Genomic DNA, 18,577 nt, shown 5'->3' on the forward strand with positions numbered 1-18,577 from the left:
TACCCAAAAACAAAACCAATATAAAAAATAAAAAATAAATTTAAAAAAGCCCTCATGTACTCCCCAAACCACATTGCGAAACATGTAATTCAAACGTGCCCGCTGTGTGTGTCGGTGTATTTCGGGAAGAGCGGCATCCAGCGAACGCAGTCCGGACGCACGCAAACACGCCAAAAAGTCTGGAGGGGCACGAAAGAGCCACGAGATCATTCGAACTTGACAATCCCTGGAATGGAAATAGCTGGCGTGTCAAGCGCAAGTAGGCCAATGTCAGCTTTGACGTCACCTCATAAGACGGCACTTGAACCCCGACCTCGGCTCGGTTGTCCTATGGAAAGCCGTTTCAGCATTTATTTGATAGCCACCTTAACGTCGCCGAGAGGCGCAACGGCTCGCGAAATCCTCAGTGCGCATCGCGACGCGGTTTTGCGGACGCGGTTTTTCCGCTCGGTTTGCTATCAGGTAACTGTCAGGAAAATCAATGATACTCAGATGACCGAGGTTCAAACCAGCTGAGGTTTCGGCCGCAAGAGAGGAGACATCACTCGTTCCAACATGATTTTTATTGATTTGGAAAAGAAATGATTCTTAACCAATGCTAAAAGGGGAAAAAAAAAAAATAATAATAAGTAGGTTTTTTTCCATGAGGGAAGCTGTTGGAGCACTATAGTAAAACAATTCAGAGGACTAGAAGAACCACCAAAGAGCACTGATAGAAGAAGACTGTGTCACTACTAGTGCAGCAGTGCCACTTTTAGCCTACTGATACACAATTAAAACTTAAAAGTAAACTATTGTGCTGCACTCGCATCACTACTAGGCCAAACTAGTAGATATGTGTCACACACTAGTACCACCAAAATGCCCACCAGTAGTTTTTCTTCACTAGTAGTTGTCCTAGTATGCCAAAGTTGTCCTACTACTGTGCATAAATGTCATACAGTCGTGGAAGGCACTAGCTCTCTGTGCTAGTGTAGAACAATTCAGCGCACTAGTAACCTATTAAAAAAAATGTTTTTCCACTACTGCATTTCACTACTGCACAATATTTCGGCAAACGGGTAGGACAACATCGGCATACTTGTACTACAACTACATGTTACTTCAATTGCGTACTTGTCGGCCAAACGTGGCACCAGTAGTGGGAAAAAAAAAAAACATTACTCGTAAAGCACAGTTGTTCTACTTAACCAGTGCACTGAATTGTCTTACTAGTACATGGACCGTAAGCTGGACGTTAAGTCGAATAAAGGCTAAAGTCACTTTCCGTACTATGCGGCGGCAAGCATGTCGCATGTCACACCTCAAACGATCCCGATGAGACTCATTTAGCGCCTGAAATGTAAATCTGTCACCGCGTGCTGTTGGTTGAATCTCCGCGACGGACGCGGGACATCTGCGGAAATGGAATCGTGGGATACGTAGGAGCTGCGCGGCTCCGACCTTGAAGTTGCTCTCAGCTGCTTCCAACCACAGCGACATGTTTCCACGACGCTTATCAAAAGTATTACCGTCATAGTTCAATGGCTGATTTCGCCACTTGGACCTGCATACTGTATCTATCGCACTTGCTTTTTGTTTTATTACAAACAAAACAAAAAATAAACAGAACATTTAAAATGACAAGAAAAGTGGCATACAGCGACGAGAAAAATGTTGTACCCTTACCAAATGTTTTTTTTTTTTTTTTTTTCTGGGAAAATATAAACATTTTACAAGAGCAAACAAAAACATAGATAAATGTTTTTTTTTATTTTTTTTATTTAAATTTTAAAAAATGCAATCTAAAGTCGTAAAATCATAATAAAGTCGTAGCATAAATGTATTCAAATAAAACAACATTACGTGAAAGGTTTGTGAGGTGATGACAATAAAGTTGCAATAACTTATTGTGAAAATTCCCACACATACGAACGCAACATCGGTCACTGCCTCTCTCAAGCAACTGCTGTGTAAAAATCTAATATGGTCATGAAATATTTTCTTAGCCTCAGGCCTAAAACAAGAAATAAGACAACAAATTCAACAAAGAAGAAGGGGCAGTTACGCTTTGAGGCTAACAAAATATTGGGGCAAGGCGAGGGATGCCCCACCACGTGGACTCGGAGGGCCCCGAGTCAGAGATCCGCGGGAAAACCCGCCGCGTCGAAGTGTTTGAATTGGAGACAAATGGATTGGATTTTGTCTCACCTCTGCAGCAGCCTGTCGCGCTGCACGCGGGCAAATGCTTCCGTTGAGCCCAATTGCGCCGCGACTACAACAACAGCGGCAGCTGATCCAGACACAAACGTGCGCTTGGCGGAGCGATCTAAAATGTTTGATCTGGAGCACTCGTTAAGAAAGGTGTGTGTATGTGTGTGTGTGTTGCGGGGCTGTGAAGTTCGAGGCAACAGGGTGCAGGAAAACCACATCCATATGGCGGGGCCCCGTGTTCCGTACGCCCCCCGCCCACCCACACCCACACACGCAACGAAAATGGGTTCAAATAGCAAGATTTCTCCCGAAAGTGTGAAACCGCCGCCCCCGGGTGTGCTGGCAATAGCAAAACTGCAATACCAAGAATGCTGTAGCGCGTAGCGCTGTAGTCACGTTGTTGTTTTTCTTGCGCAGGGTCCCCCGGGTCCCCACGGAAACCCTGGCCGACCTGGTCCAGCCGGGCTCAAGGTAACTTTTTGGGCACGCTCGGCTCGCCCAACTTGGCATACTTTACAACTCTCGTATCTTGTTGCAAACGTTCTTTTTAAGACCGCGTTATCGGAAGATATAATCATGACCTTGAATTTGCTGAAGTCCACGTGGACTCCTTTCTGTGACTCTTCCAGTCAACTCCATATTTAAAAGTATGAATGCACTTTTATTTTTACCCCAAAAAATAGGTGAAAAGCTTATAAATGGAAGAGAATAGAGTTGCAGTTTTACAAATGTGTTTTGTTCCTAAAAAGAAAAGTGTAATTTTACATTTAATAAATGCACTTTCAACGATAAATAGTAAAATAAATAGGAAAATTCTGTGAAAAGTTCTGAAACTCCCAGATCTGAGAACAGAAGCTGTCAAAACATATAAAAGCATCAAAATGTCATGAAGTATTTGTTCCAAACACACAAACCCGACAAAAGGCGATTTCAAAACATGTTTCGTCCTCTCATCTGTGTCGTTTTCTTTTCATAATTACACGGCGTGTCGCGTGAACAGACATGTTTGATGTTTTATTTACATCCCCCTGATTTTTTTCTTTCTCCTTTCTCAGTTCATAAATGAAAGCAAGTTGTAAACAGCAGGTTTTCGGGACTTGCATGCGCTCATTTCCAGGCGCCGGCTTTGAAGTGTTGCCCCGTCTTTGTTAGCTGCTAATGACGTTTGTTTGCACTTCTCATCTTGTCGCTGTCCAATCGACAAAATTCAAAACAACAACAAGAAACGATTTCCCTTGTCTTCCGGCGTTAGGGTCGAAAAGGAGATCCTGCCATCTCACCCGGGCCGGCCCCTAAAGGAGAGAAGGTAGCCTCCTTTCCGCACGGCGATGCTTGCCGTTTGTGCAACGGGACGTTTTTTGCATTTTTGCCTTTTGTCACTCTGTCTTCAAGGGCGACTCGGGAATCATCGGCCCGGTTGGAACGGCCGGCCTAGAAGGTCGAAAGGTAACGGCAACACCCGCCGATCGCTCCCACCTGACCCAAGTATCTCAAATGGCCGCTCAGGAACACACAGGCGCCTCTTTCTTTCAACCTACAACGCTTCAAAACGTTTGCCCGAGTCTTTCTTTTTTTTGTTTTTTTTTCATCTTTGCATCTATGGCAGGAAAGATGTAGCAGCATGTGCACTGTCGACCAGATAAAAAGTGTTCAATATATATATATATATATATATATATATATATATATATAAAATAAGGTCTTAAAGCCATGAGTGATGCAATTTCAAAAAAAAAAAAAAAAAAAACGACGAGCTGGATAAGCAGTGGAATAGGCGGAAATTAATCTGCTGGCACTTCCCTTCACGGCTGACCGGTTCCTTCTGCGCCGCATTACAGCAATTCATTTTGTTACGATACAAGCTTACTCCCAAGTATCGAACTATTTCCCCTCATTATGGTCTCGAAAACGTCCAGATTTTGGAACGTGTGGCGACACAATGGCGCACGTCTCCCGGTGAGTGAGAAAGAGGCGGAGTTTCACGACGATAATTTGGTTCGGCCGCGCCGCTGGGTGCGCGGCGGGCCCAAAGTTCTTTACACGTGGCTTTTGTTAGGCCTCGGCTGTCTCGGTTCATCTCGCAACGAACCCGACACCGTCGCCCGCGCTCTCAATCACAATGGAAATTGCAAATGTGCTGGAAAACATTTACAAAGGGCTCGACTAAACGAGTCCAGATGAGGAGGCTCCGCGATCGCCAGGTTGTTCTCGTTCGTCTTCGTCTGCGATTAGCCGCTAATGACGCTTAAGTGCCGGGTGACCTCGCTCGCTCGCAAGTCCGCTACTACTACCGCGCTGCTCCTTTTTAGGAGCCTAACAACATAGTTGTCGGGGACGCCATTGCCATAGCAACTTAATCATCGGGCACGAATACCGCGGGGGAAGCTTGTTAAACCAACCACAAGGGCTTCCTCTCTGTACACAAAGTGCTTATTAACCACTGTGCATCCTGCTCGAAACGATGTACAGTACGTAACCTCCTATAATTCTCAGCTGGACATCGACCCGTCGGCTTTAATCGGTCTCCACCTGGCTTCGAGCGCCACGGGAGTGTTGAGGCGCGCCACCTTTTAGCCAGCCGGTCCACGTATTCGTGCACCCTTTGTCCTCATTAATTCCACAACTTTGGCGTACTAGAATGACAACTCTATGTCACTAGTGACGCAAAACCGCACTAGTTAACATCTGCGGACTACTGCTACCTTAATGAGGCGCAAGACACGAACATGTAGAATTTTAAAGATGTCAGATGCGGAGCGCTCTTGTCCAGCGCGTGGCAGCGATGGCTTCCACCTTCCACAGGCCGCCCCGAAACACAACCGCTCCGTCTCGCTCGGGTTGGCCCGTTTAGGTTTCGGAAAACGGGAGAGCTGCTCTCCACCTCCCTGGTCGCGCGCACCTAAACACACACAGACGCACGACACGCAGACTCTAAATCAACCTCAGCCTGACACTTCAACGCGGGAGTCGTGAAAATTCGACGGGCCGCCTTTCTACGGCCGCCGACGCAAAGGCGAGCCGAGCGTGTTCGAGCTCTCGGTGCGATATTTGTTCTAGCGAGCAGCCGCTGAATGGCTTTTCAATATGTCGGGCCGGGTCACGGAGAGGAGACGCACGAGAGGCCAAACCTCACCGAGGCATTACATCTCACCTTTCCGACGCCGAGGCTCTTTCCGCCGAGTCTGTTCCCATCGTCAGTGTTTCCGTTTTATGTCCTTTCGGATTGGATTCGTCTTTACACGCCGTGCTCTTCTTGCATACGCGTTTGTCTGTAACAAATCGCTTTCCAACGGGCATGTAATTTATTGCATCCAAAAGTCCAATGGATTACGGGGGATATGTGCCAGACTCACCCGTGACACAAAGACCGTATAAAAAAAACATGTTTTAAAAATAGAGTTTTACCCCTTCCCGCACACTTGAAACACGTTGAAACACACATTTAAAGCATTACTTAGCACCTGTTCTCGCTCACTCCCTGTCAAGAATTTCTATCACATCACTTTGAGGAAACAAAAAGAAGACTCACTCGCGCAGTCAGAAAACACTTTCAACCGAACCTGGTAGCCGAATGCTGACATATAATACTCAACGCTACAGACGGGCTAACAGAAATGAGCGTAGATGTTACGAATAGGTTAGATAGAAACCTTCGAACAACTTCTACGTCATCACACACGGAGCAGCAACACATACAAACAGAGGAGACAACAATATTCGTCTACGGAATTCTCTCTGCTCCGTGGGAACAGCGACTATTACTTGAGCTGCTGTATTTGGAGACCTTCTCTGCCTCGTCGTCTTGCTAATAATGACGCTGCGGTTCTTCCAGTAGCGCTCAATGCTGCCGGATGAATTGCGGCGTAACATCGTACCGCCTTGAAGGTGCCGTTACGGCTTACTTTTTACAGTTGTACATATGTTCACAAGCATTAACCCTCCGTCCCCGCCTGGACCGTCACAGATCCTTATCGCCTTCTTAAAGAGTTCACTAACGAGGCCGCCGTTTCCCACCAGTCTGCACGTGTTTACAACGCCGCATACCTCACGAGCACGTGCGTTCAATCAGATCGAATCATCACAGGTCGCCGGTGGCACCCCTGAAACGCAAGCGACCCTCAAAGCACCGGCCGATGGACATGGAATCAAAGACGCGGGCTAATGTAACTTCAGTGGTCGCGCAAATGAGCACGTATCGCTCTTCGGGATGTGGTCAAGCGGTTCCCCGGAGCAGTCGTCCGGCCGCAATCGTGCTCGTGTTCAGCGGAACATGTTGCACATTCGTGAAACCGGACCGTTCGGTCCAAACCTGGAGGCGGAACCGCGTGACTTGCATCGTGCTTGACACACGAGTCGTTTTGTCTTACCGCTCCCGTAGAGAGCGCGACGAAGAGCGATAGCGGTGTTAGTTGAACACTGAGCTCAAACGGAAAGCGTCTGTCGTGTGACCGGAGCTTCCGACAAATTCGTATCCTGCTCTAAACGCTCTTGCGTACACAGACGCTTTTAAGAAATCAGTAAGCTCTTGATGACACTTTTTTTATTTTTTTTATTGCTGTTTGGATTTAGTTTGAAAGGATATTTCTTCCTGTGAATGACTTGACAATGCAAGGGCATGAGCACATGCATATGAAAACTATACAGGTAGACTGCGGCCACCTGCTGTTACGGAATGACGATTTATTGGCTTTTACACAACCCAGAAGTTTTTCATTTATTTACAAGAACATAATGTGCAACCAAAGCGATCCCCCACCCCCAAAATTTGCCGAACCATCTGAGATACGTCCGTCTGACAGCCCCGTGAGTGGCAGTAATGAGCGTTTTATTTCTCCGCAGCAGATTTGCTGGATCCACGCTTTAGCACCTGCTCTGTTAGCTGATCTATGGCATTTCGCATTATACGTTAGCTTTAAGGTAACTTTACTTTGCTTTGCCTCTTTGGAGAGTCTTCTTTTCATTTTGTCAAAGCCATGTCATGATTTCTTGAGAACAGGCACTACGGAATACTACTGAACGCGTGTTTTGATACATTTAAATGTGTTTAAATCCTATGGGAGTGGCCAAACTATTAAGTTTAATACTAAATCTAAACAGCACATTTTCAACCATTCAACGGGAAACATAATATTTGACATGTGCAAGCAATTCAAGACGCGGCGGCCATGTGCGCTAAACAATCAGGGCTTTCGCGCAAAATTTGGAAAACACACACACTCACACACACACACACGCGAGCGGGTTTTGACAGACGGCGTGTTCATTTGTTGCCGAGCGGAATGACGCACGGCAGACGTGAGATACGACGAGAACAGTTAAAGGTCCGCCATAGAAGAATTTGACACGCGCGCGGGCTGGAGAACGAATGACGAGGTGTCGGCGCGCCGTTGGCTGACGGACGGCGGTGGCCGGTGTGGAGGCGTGAGCCGTCATGCGCGGGGAGCGAGCTGGCGTGCCTGGGCCACGACAAGGCTAAAACATAACCAACCAAAGCTGCCCTTTTTTTTCCCGCCGTGTTTAGTTCGACAGCAGCTTTATTAGTTGTTGGTTTTGTCGTAGATTACGATCGCTTGGCCGAGACGGAGGCAACGCTGTGTCATTGTGACAGGCTGTCTTTGTGGTCTTGGCCGTCATTGGAAAGTCCGCTTCCTCGACAGATTTGAACTCCTCACATGTGGCCCGAACGGCTTTGACAGGCCTGTTGGTGAACGCGCGCTCACCATCTCCCCCACTGAGGACACACAAACTTATCCCCGTCCCTTTTTGTGTTTTTTCCAAGGTGGTTTTGACATCGTGTGTGCCCGTTTGTGCGTTTGTGTTTTCTTTCCCCTGCCTATTTCCATTCCTGTGTTTATGCTCCACATGCTCAGTGTCCACGTCTCAGTCATCTCCTTGTTTTGTTTGTTTTGTTTTGTTTTGTTTTTGTCTTTAGGGACAGAAAGGTTACCCCGGTCCACCTGGACTCCCCGGAGAATCTGTGAGTGTATTTTTCCCATTTTAGAAGCTACAAGCTACGTAGTAATGTTTCCGTTGCTGCAAGTACGAAACGTATCCAACAAGTCAAGTGTTTGATGCGCATGCCCAAAGCCTCAAATTCTCTTTTGAGCCTGCATTTCTTTGTTTTGTGTTTATTGTGAAGCCCCTTGGGGGATATGTTCCAGAACCTCCCGCGCTTGGTGAAAATTGTCGATATCGACAGAACATAAAAATGGTTTTAATATTGTTTTTGTAAATAGTTTTCCGCACTCACACCCCTTAAACACTTATAAATGACCTAAGACTGACTTAGTCACACCTTTTCGAGTATTCCTTCGCGCCTGTTCTGCCTCTCGTTGTCAAGACAACAACATCTGCGGTACATTGAAGGCGTGCTACTCTAAATTCAGTCTTGCCTGTATACTGTGAGAACCCATTAAAATAATTTCAATAGAAAGAAATCCCTTAGAAACTCAGCGCTATAGCGATGAGCTCACGACGGCCGACACGGTGACATCTGGGTTGGCGTGATGCTCTCCAGGATATCGGGAAAGCCGTGCCGAACAAAGACGAACAGGAACAGCGACGAGCCGACTGCGCCGACGGTGTCACGGTCGCGGCCGCTTTTGCGTCCAGTCTTTTCTCCCCGCATTTGTCCTCGTTCAACTTGCGGGGGGGAGGGAGGGAGGAAAAAAATAAATAAATACGGTTCAAAGAAGTCCTTCATTTCTGCAACTGGGAGGAGAGCAGGCAGCTTTGGCGGAGCCCGAGACGACTATTTTAAGCGCGGAGCCGTATCCGGGCCGCACGGGTCACGCTACTGTTAGTATGAAAGAAAGGCCTTAGTCAGTGACACTGGAGTGGAACATTCTCAAGTACGAGCCCGTCCGAGACGTCAGGGAGTTCCCAAACTCGTCATCGGCTGTGTAGCTTTTGTGGCGTCTCCGCGTCCGATCTACAAACGCCCCCCGCTTTCCCACCGCCGCCGTTAACTCTGAGTCACCGTTGACTGCGTATGACTCGGCCGTAATACACAATGAGCCACGCTTACAGTATTACCTCCCGCTCGCAGTCCGTATTGCTTCCAAGCACATTATAGTCAAGCTGAAACGGACGTCGCAGAAACCTCATTTCCTTGCAAACTCAATGATTTTGATCAGTTTGCGTCCCAAAATAGCAATCGCGACGTCCGCCGCTTTTCATCACCTTTTCCCTTGGGATGCTATCCTCTCGTCTCGGGTGGAGCTCTTCCCTAACAAGGAGCTGAAGGGCAAAACGTAAACGATGACGCCAGCGCGCATTTACGTCAAAGCAGGGCCGAGCAAACATTTACGTGTGATTGGCTCGACAAAAGGAATATACGCCACCCCGTGAATCCAAATGAAATTCCATTCGGATTCGGCCTGTTTATTCCGATCGAGGTGTTTATATGGAGCATTTTTATTCGGTTTGGGCTTCCGACCCGATTCTAATCAGAATACAGGCTTCCGTGTAAACCCAGCTATTGTCTTACACACACACAAACGAAGAAGAGTTTCATAACTACTACGACTCAGTATTCTGCAGTGATATTCATTGTTTTTCTCAAAGGGTAAAGAATAAATGCCTGTGAAAAATTGTTATCTTGTCTGTCTACATGCATCTGTCACATAAAGCCTCACATTGATACTATTTGTTGGCTCAGCAGTGGCTTTTCCCATTATGTTTTAGCATTTGGCTAGCAGACTAAAGGCAAAGTTATGTTTTTTTTAAATACAGAGCATATTTCTTCTGTTAACTTTGACAGTGAACTGCAAGTGGGAATGGCATTAAACAGTTTGAAGCTTCTTTTTTGTAAAAAAAATAACAAATTAAAAAATAATAAATAAAAATTGCTTCACTGCTTGTTGCGAAGTGAGCTGCAACCATATAGCGCTTGCATCTCCAATTTCTTTCTCCCAACTCAAATCAAATGATCGGCCGAACGACCGCTCGTATCTCAAGGCACCGCTGCATATACAATTTTATCCAAACTAACCCGACGAAGCGCTGCTCGACAAAAGAGCCCATAGACCTCAGTCAGACGGGTTCTAACTGTAAGCACTTTCTATTTATCCAAGGCGGCAAGCTCCGCGCACGGCCGCACATCCAGAGCGTGTCAATGGAAGTTATACATGAGCACGTTTGCACTCCGACACAAGTCGCCTGTGTGCGCGTTTGGACGTGTCCTACGCCCTGTCGGCTTCCGCAAAGGACACCGCATCCCTTTTTCCGAGGGGACGAGAGTTTGGAAACTTGGGTCAAACTTGGGATTCCTGCGATTATGGATTCATTTAAACACACCCAAATAGAGGCTGTGATTTTACGATGAAGCACTTGAGGCATTATTGTGCTTGACGGGCATTCCTTTTGGTCTACGTATGTAAATACCGCTGTGAAGTTTACTTTTCGCATCTAAAACCTTCCCTTTGGCCCCTTTCTATATACATTGTATAAAGAAAAGTACGTATTTGGTCACATTTTCACTGTACCGACAGGAAGGGGAAATGGAGGAAAACGTCTTTGACGTTATGTCCTTTTCTGGGTTCAGGGCGAGTTCTTCCACACCAAACTCATCCTAGCACGCCTCTGCGGCCTTCCTCAAACTGTCCAAAACAAATTGTCCAAAATCAAGATTCGGGGAGTAATAAGGCAGTGTTTACATACCTTTTGTGAGCCGAGGCACAAAAAGTGTTGATTTGTCACTCCCAGTTGAAGTTTCCTGTAAAACTGAAACTTAAAACTGAAGAGAATTAGACGTTGTCGATTGAACAACAAAGTGTTCAAGCAAAGAAATTAATCCACAAGCTTAACGCTAACATGTAATTGGAAACGGAATAGACGGGCTAACGGAAATTAGCATCGATGTTGTGGTAATTCTAAACGTTTAAGCAACTGCTACTTGAACACACACCGAGCTGCAACGCATACAAACGCATTTATTTTCACTTCTCTGTGGGGGCAACGACTCCCGCTCATTCTGTTAATTACGCTACGTCTCGCCCAGTAGAGGTCAGCCGTGTTGTTGCACAACATTGGACTACATTGAAGGGGCGCAAGTCGAATGCCCCAAAATTCGGACTTGTCTCTATACTATAAAAACCCATAAAAAAAAAAAAAACACTCCCGATGGATTGATTCATTTGATTAAGAACTCGTCAAATCTAAATCTGATCTAAAACACTAATTGGTAAGACCCCACTCGATCTTCACTCGCTGCTCACCTTGCATACCACCACCCGCACGCTCCGCCCAGCATTTTTCTCAACCTCTGTTTCCAAAGTGCGCGCTACTTTTGGCCCCAAACGACTGGAAGACTGCACCAAATAATAAAACTCACCTCCATCATCCCAGTGTCATCATTTCAAAAGTTAGCGAGGAATACTGTCCACGATGGCTGCACTTGTTTCGAACCTGTCATTCACCATGTGCTATGATGTCATGGAATGTATTATGTAACTCTATCACACTGTACGGTTTGTTGTCTACGCATTTGCATTTGCTTTAGTTAGTTTTACTCTGTTTTGTTCGTCAGATTATTTGGCATTGCAAATGAGAATCTGTTCTCAATTGCCTGACCTAGATAAAAAAAACAATAAAAAAAAATGATTCACCAGAATAAATTAAGAAGTGACTCTGTGTACTTTTGTCTATGTGCTGCGGCTAGCCCAATTTGGACTCCGACATTCAAGCAGGCAGTCAGTGCAGTGCAGTGCATGCGCGCGTGCGTGTTGCTGGTAGCGTAATGACAATGATCCTTCTCACTTCACCTCCCGCCTCCCTCACCTCCTCCCTCCCTCCTTCCAACCCATCCTCACCCCCTCTCTCTTTTTCTCTCCCTCCTGCAGGGAGAGCAAGGTCCAGTCGGAAGCCCAGGTGCCAAAGGTTATCCTGGCAGGCAGGTGCAGTAAATCCTCTGCTGTGACTGGTACAGTTGTCGTCAAAGCCAAGTGCAATTAGCTTGTGTTGAACAGCTGACCCTCTGTGTGTGTGTGTGTGTGTGTGTGTGTGTGTGTGTGTGTGTGTAAATACTGCATCGTGGTGTATGTATGAACAAACAACACAAGCTAGTTGATTCCTTGCATTTATTCCCGCGTCACATTTTGTTTGAAACAAGCAAACAACAAGCGCTGGATGACTAAAATAAAATTAAAAAAACATCTTATTTTCAGGGTTTACCTGGGCCGATAGGACCTTTGGGGCCCAAAGGCGTGCGGGTAAGTTAAATTACTAATGTCGGATCGATAAATACGTGTCATCCTGACAGTGTACTGACACTCTTACTGCAGTATTTATAGAGGGAAGGACTGTAAATGAGAGTTTTGGGGCGGAAAGAGAGTCTAACTAGAGGTTGTCAGCTTTCGGTATGTTTCCTGCACTAGTGCGTATACAGAGTATGCACATGGGTGCCAAATCCATGCCAGAGGTTATGTAATGCATCTCTTTGCGCACAAAAGCACATTGACACAGGCCTAGCGTAGCACTATTAATAGTCATGTCAACATTGTATTGCTATTTCCAGGCCCACTGTAAATCGTGTACCTCATCCAAACGGGCCGGCTTCCGCTGCACCGAATAAGACAAACACGCGCACAAAGTGATGCTAATGTTCCAATAAAGCGTCTTGATCAGCTCTTCTTGGCGGATCCCAAAGCCTCGCCCTGCCCCCATTGGCTGGAATTTCCTGTTTGAGCTCCGTATGAGGCCCTCCTGTCTCAAGGATGCATTCTCGTCCTCTCTCTCTCTCTTTTTTTTTCTTGTCACCTCTCCACTAGGCATGGGCCGGTATCAGATTCGGACAGTATCATAACCATCAGCAAAAATCTTCAAATTTTTAAAAAAATAAATCACGATATTGCAATTACATATATAAAATAGATTATTTTTAAATGGTTGGATAAATAACTCCAAATTTGTCCATTTAAACACAATTTTCTAAATCAAAATCAATATGTCATCCAGTACAAGAGTAATTACTTATTTGTAGTTAGTAGCCACTTCTCGGCTCTTCTGAGCTTTGCGGCGTAAAGGCAGAGTGGAAACAAACTGATTAGTTAGCGAGTTACCGTAAACGCCTCGGTCGCGTCTGTGGTATTTATTTCACCAATTGTACATACGCTGACTTCTCGTAGCAGGTTGCAAATGTTCATTTCAAGAAAGTAATATCGTAAGATTACCTTGGAATGGGAGTTAAGTGCAAACCGACTTCCACATTCGGGAAAACAGGACAAAGCACTTTTTTCCGGTTCAGGCCACTCGCGGAGCCCAATGGCATGAGAAAGAAAGATTAAGCGTCTACAATATCTTTTGCTGCAGGTAAAATGTCTTCAAGAGCTACCAAAGATGACCATGTCTGATGTTTAGGCTCGGTTTGTGTTTACATATATCATATCATATCATATCATATCATATATATACAGTACATTTATCTAACTGATCTGAAGACACCAGCGATAAAGAAAATATTCTAGCAAGTTCGGGTTCAAACCGTCATGACATCAGCCCGTAATTAACGTGGTTATCGCAGTGCACACATGATTCCGCCATCTCATTTACCAGTTTGGTCACGTGGCGTTCGACGGGTGGCGCTCTCCTAAATGTGATACCGTATTGAAAGTATTACCTCCTCCAGACTTCCCCGACCAAGTCACGTTACCCGAAAAATTCCCCAAAGAGACTTTTTCGACAAAAGTCGTCGCGCTTACTGACTGCTCGCGCCGACAATGAAAAGGCTCATGAACGCTGACTGTTTTGAAACCGCGACTTTTTAAAACAGCGGTATACCTAAAAACCAATGACCGGCCCACGCCTACGAACCGCACGCCATTCTCCGCTGTGTTTGTGTTGTGGTGTTTGTGTCTCTGTCCCCTTGCACAGTGCGACATGCAGGCCGTCTTCAGAGATCCCTGGCGTGAGGGTATGTGCCCTTGGACTACATCGTGGAAGCCAGCACCATGCAGTCCATGGGCATATACACTTGCCTCATGGCTTGGTTCTTCACGGAGGCCCTCCCTTAACCATGCGGGACCCCCGAATGTCAGCTCTCTGTAGCCAGTCGGATCAAAGCTCCTGTCGCGTTGATTGCATTGAAATAACTCACTTGGTAACCCTGCTCTCTCTCTCTCTCTCTCTCTCTCTCTCTCTCTCTCTCTCTCTCTTTCTCTATCTCCTCTCCTTCTTTCCTCTCTTCTCCTGCAGGGTTTCATTGGAATCCCCGGGCTTTTTGGCCTCCCCGGGCCTGATGGAGAAAGAGTGAGTGATTGATATATTGTTGCTCAAAAATATCTTTCCTGTCTCAATTGCACACCCCCCCCCGCCCCCCCAAAAAAGAAAAAGAAATACAGTGAAACTCCTTTTATCACTTTCATCACAAACTTGCAATGCGATGGTAAGAGTAAACAAGAAAACAGAACCCGAAGCGTTTCGCTCACAGGTGTCAAACTCCAGGCCCATCATTTGCTCAAGAGAAGACCAACTATTGACGTTGCACTTAAACCTAAAAAGAAAAGACTCAAGCTTTGAAACATGTAGTGAATCTGTCTTTGTTACCACAAACCTACCTTACCTTACCGTACCCAGTGTGAACCGCACCTTGACCTGAATACCAAGGTACCTACTAAACCTTGATTTTTGGCATACCGTTACGTCTTAGATAATTATAGCGGTCCCCCTGGAGAGGAAGCGTAACTACGATGTGGCTTGCGATGAAAACAAGCTTGACACCCTCGCCTTGACGCATCTCAGCCTCTCTGCGAGCCTTTCGAGCTGGCAAAAGTCACAGAGGCTTCTAAAACAGGGCGATTAGCATACTTCTGACATGCTCCAGCGGGTTGCATCAGCACAGGGAAGGAAGGCTGTAATCAACTCCGTCCTCGTTCTTAAGATGCCAGAAATGGATGGTGTCATACCTCAGCAGAGGGGGCGAAAGTACTCACTCTGTACGTAGAAGTACACATACTGTACTTGCGTAAAAGAAAAGATAACAAAAGAAGTAGTGATTGAATTGTTGTACTTAAGCAAAGGCAAAAAAATACAGACTCTGAAATAAACTTACAAAGAAAAGTAAACATTTATTTTAACTTAAATAGTGCTTGTACTGAGATGAAGAAAAATCCCCTTAAATGTTGCATGTTTTTCTTTGAAGCCACGTGCTAGCTAGCGTTGGTTCGACTTTCTTGCAATCGAAAGGTGTTCCCATAGCCTTGCTGACGTCGTGAACTGACTAAAAAAAAAATCGTTAGCCTAATAGCTATATTACCTTAGTTATTTTTGAAAGTTTTGATAAAACGGGAACAAAACACATTTTCAGCAAACAAGAGTCAAGTTGCCTCGATTCACTCCTTACGGATTACCAGGACCTGAAAGACCGACAATCTACACAGACGAAACGCAATATTTAGACACAAATCAGTCTTGTCGCCAACGACATCAAAAGAAGTCTGCCGCTCAACAAATGTTTGTTATTAGTTTTTCTCTAGTATGTGGCTAATTCATGAATCCATCTCCTGTACGTGTTATTCGCATACACACTGCACAGTGCGCTCACTTGTGCACTTTCTCACGCTCACACGCATTCACGTTCAACATTAAGCTTGATCAACAGGTATGCCATGGCGGGCATTGTAGGACTTAGCTTTAGAAGAGTCGGAGGATGCAAGAGCGAGATGCTAGAAAATGCGTGTGCTTCGCGTCCCACTACGGACCGTCTCCAAGTTTTCTTACGTGTTGTCAGGTTTTGTTGCGTGAACCCCGTTTCACTACGGCTGACTCGGTTTCTTATCCGCACTGTGACAGCAAATTTGGGGGCAGTTTCAAAATCTCACCGGGCATCCACGGCAATCGCGGCCTGTCACCAGGAGCGTAGTGGAAATGTAACCTGAGGAGTATTAAGTGCAAATATCTGTTTTCAAAAGTAGGGAGTAGGAGTAAAAGGTCATCAGACAAATAAATCATACGCAAGTACAGATACCTGAGGGAAAAAAACTTACTGTCTGTCTACTCTCTGTCGACTTTTCTTTCTAGCCTTTCTTTTGTGTTGACTTTTTGTCTCTTCTTCTTTCACCCGCCGTCTTTTTTCTTTCTTTTCCAGGGCATTCCAGGCGAACCAGGCAAGAGGGGCAAGATGGGTAGGCCGGTAAAGTTTTGTCTCAACATACTTTACACACAATGTGTCGTATGTGCAAATGTGCTGGGGCGAGTTGGCAGACGGTCACACGTGTCAAACAACATTCAATTCTAATCTTCCTGGGATTTCTGCGGTATCGAGAGCTTTTGTTGCGCGTCGAAAGGTACAAAGTCTGCGTGTTACGTCATTGTTCCAGCCGGCTCAGTGTTTCCAGGCCCTGTCAGGGGGGGTTAACTGGGGTCGAGTCCCAGCGGCCGCACGTCAGGGTCGGGCCTGTAACAAGAAAAAGGCTTTTGTTGGGAGTAAAGGGGATCCGGGCCGTGTTAGACACACACCGTCAGACCATTCAGCAGATGTTTTCGCTAAATGGCGCATTTATGGAGCAAAACCTATCCACTTGCGAGCTTCCTTGTTGACTCACGATTGCTCCATCCGCCGGTGTTTGGGAGTAGGACACAGGTCATATTTTTAATTTCGATCATGTTCAAATTTGGCGCGTCCGGAACAGCACTTGAGATCTCAACATGGGCCAGAAATGGTGCCTGTTGCTTCCTTTTTGATGGTGTTTTGCTCATAGGATGAATGTAAAACATTAATTTGAGCTGATCTCATGAATGGAGCTTGATTGTTTTGGTTTGTGGTACTTAGCAGAGGTGGCAACAGTACTCAAGTAGAAGTACAGATACTAGTCCGGTAAATGTAGAAGTATTGATTCAACTACTTAAGTACAGTGGACCCCCGCGTATTCGTGGTTCGGCATTTGCAAATTCACTTATTTGTGGATTTTGGGGCGGGGGGGGGGGGGGGGGGGGGTTCCTGATTGGGGGTCCACTGTAAAAGTGAAAAACAAAACACCATACTCCTAAATGTACTGTAGCAAGTAAAAAAATGTTTTTTTGACTGTCGATTGTATGTAATAGCCTTTTTGATAACTTGGCAGAATGTCAAAAAACTTCTCTGCACACAAAAGTTTAGTTTCCCTCTTTTATTAAATTTGGCTTTTATACAATTAAAACAGCATGTTGCTAACGTTGTCAATTGACTGTCAACAAATAAAGATCAATTCGCTGATGATAACAACTGAAAAATCCACCTTACCTGCCATGTTAACTCTTTAACAGACAAGAGACGGGATGAGCACTTTGCGAATAATGAGCGATACAATTTTCCAAAAACTGTTCAAATACAACCTGACGGCTCCTCAAAGTGTCTCGTATTTCTCCTCAGGCGAGGTCATACATACACGCATAAACAGGCGGTTATCATCTGCCTTATGCAACGAGTGCCCCCCAGCCACAGACGTCTTGCTTTGTCTCACAGCCAAGTGATAATACAAGATCCGAGACAGAGAGAGGACGATTGTCTGCTTTCTTATCCTCACACTAAGGCATATATTTGTCTCATAACGTTCCTTCGTGTGAAGTACAGATACCTGAAATTTCTGCTTTAGTACGGTAACAAAGTATCTGTTACACCACTGGTACATGTCCACTGTCATAAACATTTGGGACGTATCCAGTAGGATGCATCGCGGTGGTTTCCAAAACATCGGCGCGGTCCTTCTGTATGTCATCTTGGATAGACGGTTGCGCAACATCCAATCTTTTGACCCACTTTTTACGGGGTTGTTGTTGTTGCTGACTTGATGTAAAAGCAGCGATGCACTTAATCCCCACTGGACCGTGTTCAACTAATAGTTTTAAGTGCAGCACTTGGAACGGTCTCACCCCACACACACACATTTGTCTTGTACAGCAGCAGTGACAGCGACGTGAGTCATCTTTTTCTGGGTGCACTCCATGCGTCATCCACGTCGGCTGTACTGGGGTCCAAACTCTTTAGTCTGTACAACGGCGATGAATGCTGACACGCCATTGATACATTGTTGGAACGCTCATAAATAGAGTACAAGAGATCACTCAGGCGCAGTTGCATAACATTTTCCCATTCCAGTACAGTGAGCACCCCTTCGAAAAAGCTTTATAATGACCTCTAGTTGCAGCAAGATGGTGACAAAGCACTATTTTTATATTAGACAAAGGTGTGGCCTGACTAAATGAAGCTCCTCCCTTCACGTCAACATAGTTACCAGGTACCAACATGGCGCCAAAGTGTTATTTTTTTTCATATGACACATGACTTTGGTCTGAGCACAAATATTGGAGGTTAGGTTCTGAAAAAAATGGAGAATATTTGAATTGACGAATGCCACATGGAAAATATGAAGGCGTTCACTGCACAGTGGAACAGCTGAAGTTGAAAAAA

General features: G+C 45.6%; 1 protein-coding gene across 2 annotated transcripts in view; it reads left to right on the forward strand.

Moving 5' to 3' along the window:
* Nucleotides 1-18,577, forward strand: part of LOC133413651 (collagen alpha-1(XXVII) chain A-like) — a 63,362-nt gene that overhangs the window by 15,368 nt on the left and 29,417 nt on the right. Inside the window, exons 5-12 of one of the 2 annotated variants that reach the window (XM_061698274.1) lie at nt 2,611-2,664; nt 3,446-3,499; nt 3,586-3,639; nt 8,126-8,170; nt 12,036-12,089; nt 12,360-12,404; nt 14,386-14,439; nt 16,277-16,321. In XM_061698274.1, coding sequence (XP_061554258.1) covers nt 2,611-2,664; nt 3,446-3,499; nt 3,586-3,639; nt 8,126-8,170; nt 12,036-12,089; nt 12,360-12,404; nt 14,386-14,439; nt 16,277-16,321 — 405 coding nt within the window. The remainder of the gene's footprint in view (nt 1-2,610; nt 2,665-3,445; nt 3,500-3,585; nt 3,640-8,125; nt 8,171-12,035; nt 12,090-12,359; nt 12,405-14,385; nt 14,440-16,276; nt 16,322-18,577) is intronic. The other variant, XM_061698275.1, reaches the window with a different exon arrangement.

The sequence above is a fragment of the Phycodurus eques genome, chromosome 15 (genome assembly GCF_024500275.1).
Source record: "Phycodurus eques isolate BA_2022a chromosome 15, UOR_Pequ_1.1, whole genome shotgun sequence".
Taxonomy (NCBI): Eukaryota; Metazoa; Chordata; class Actinopteri; order Syngnathiformes; family Syngnathidae; genus Phycodurus; species Phycodurus eques.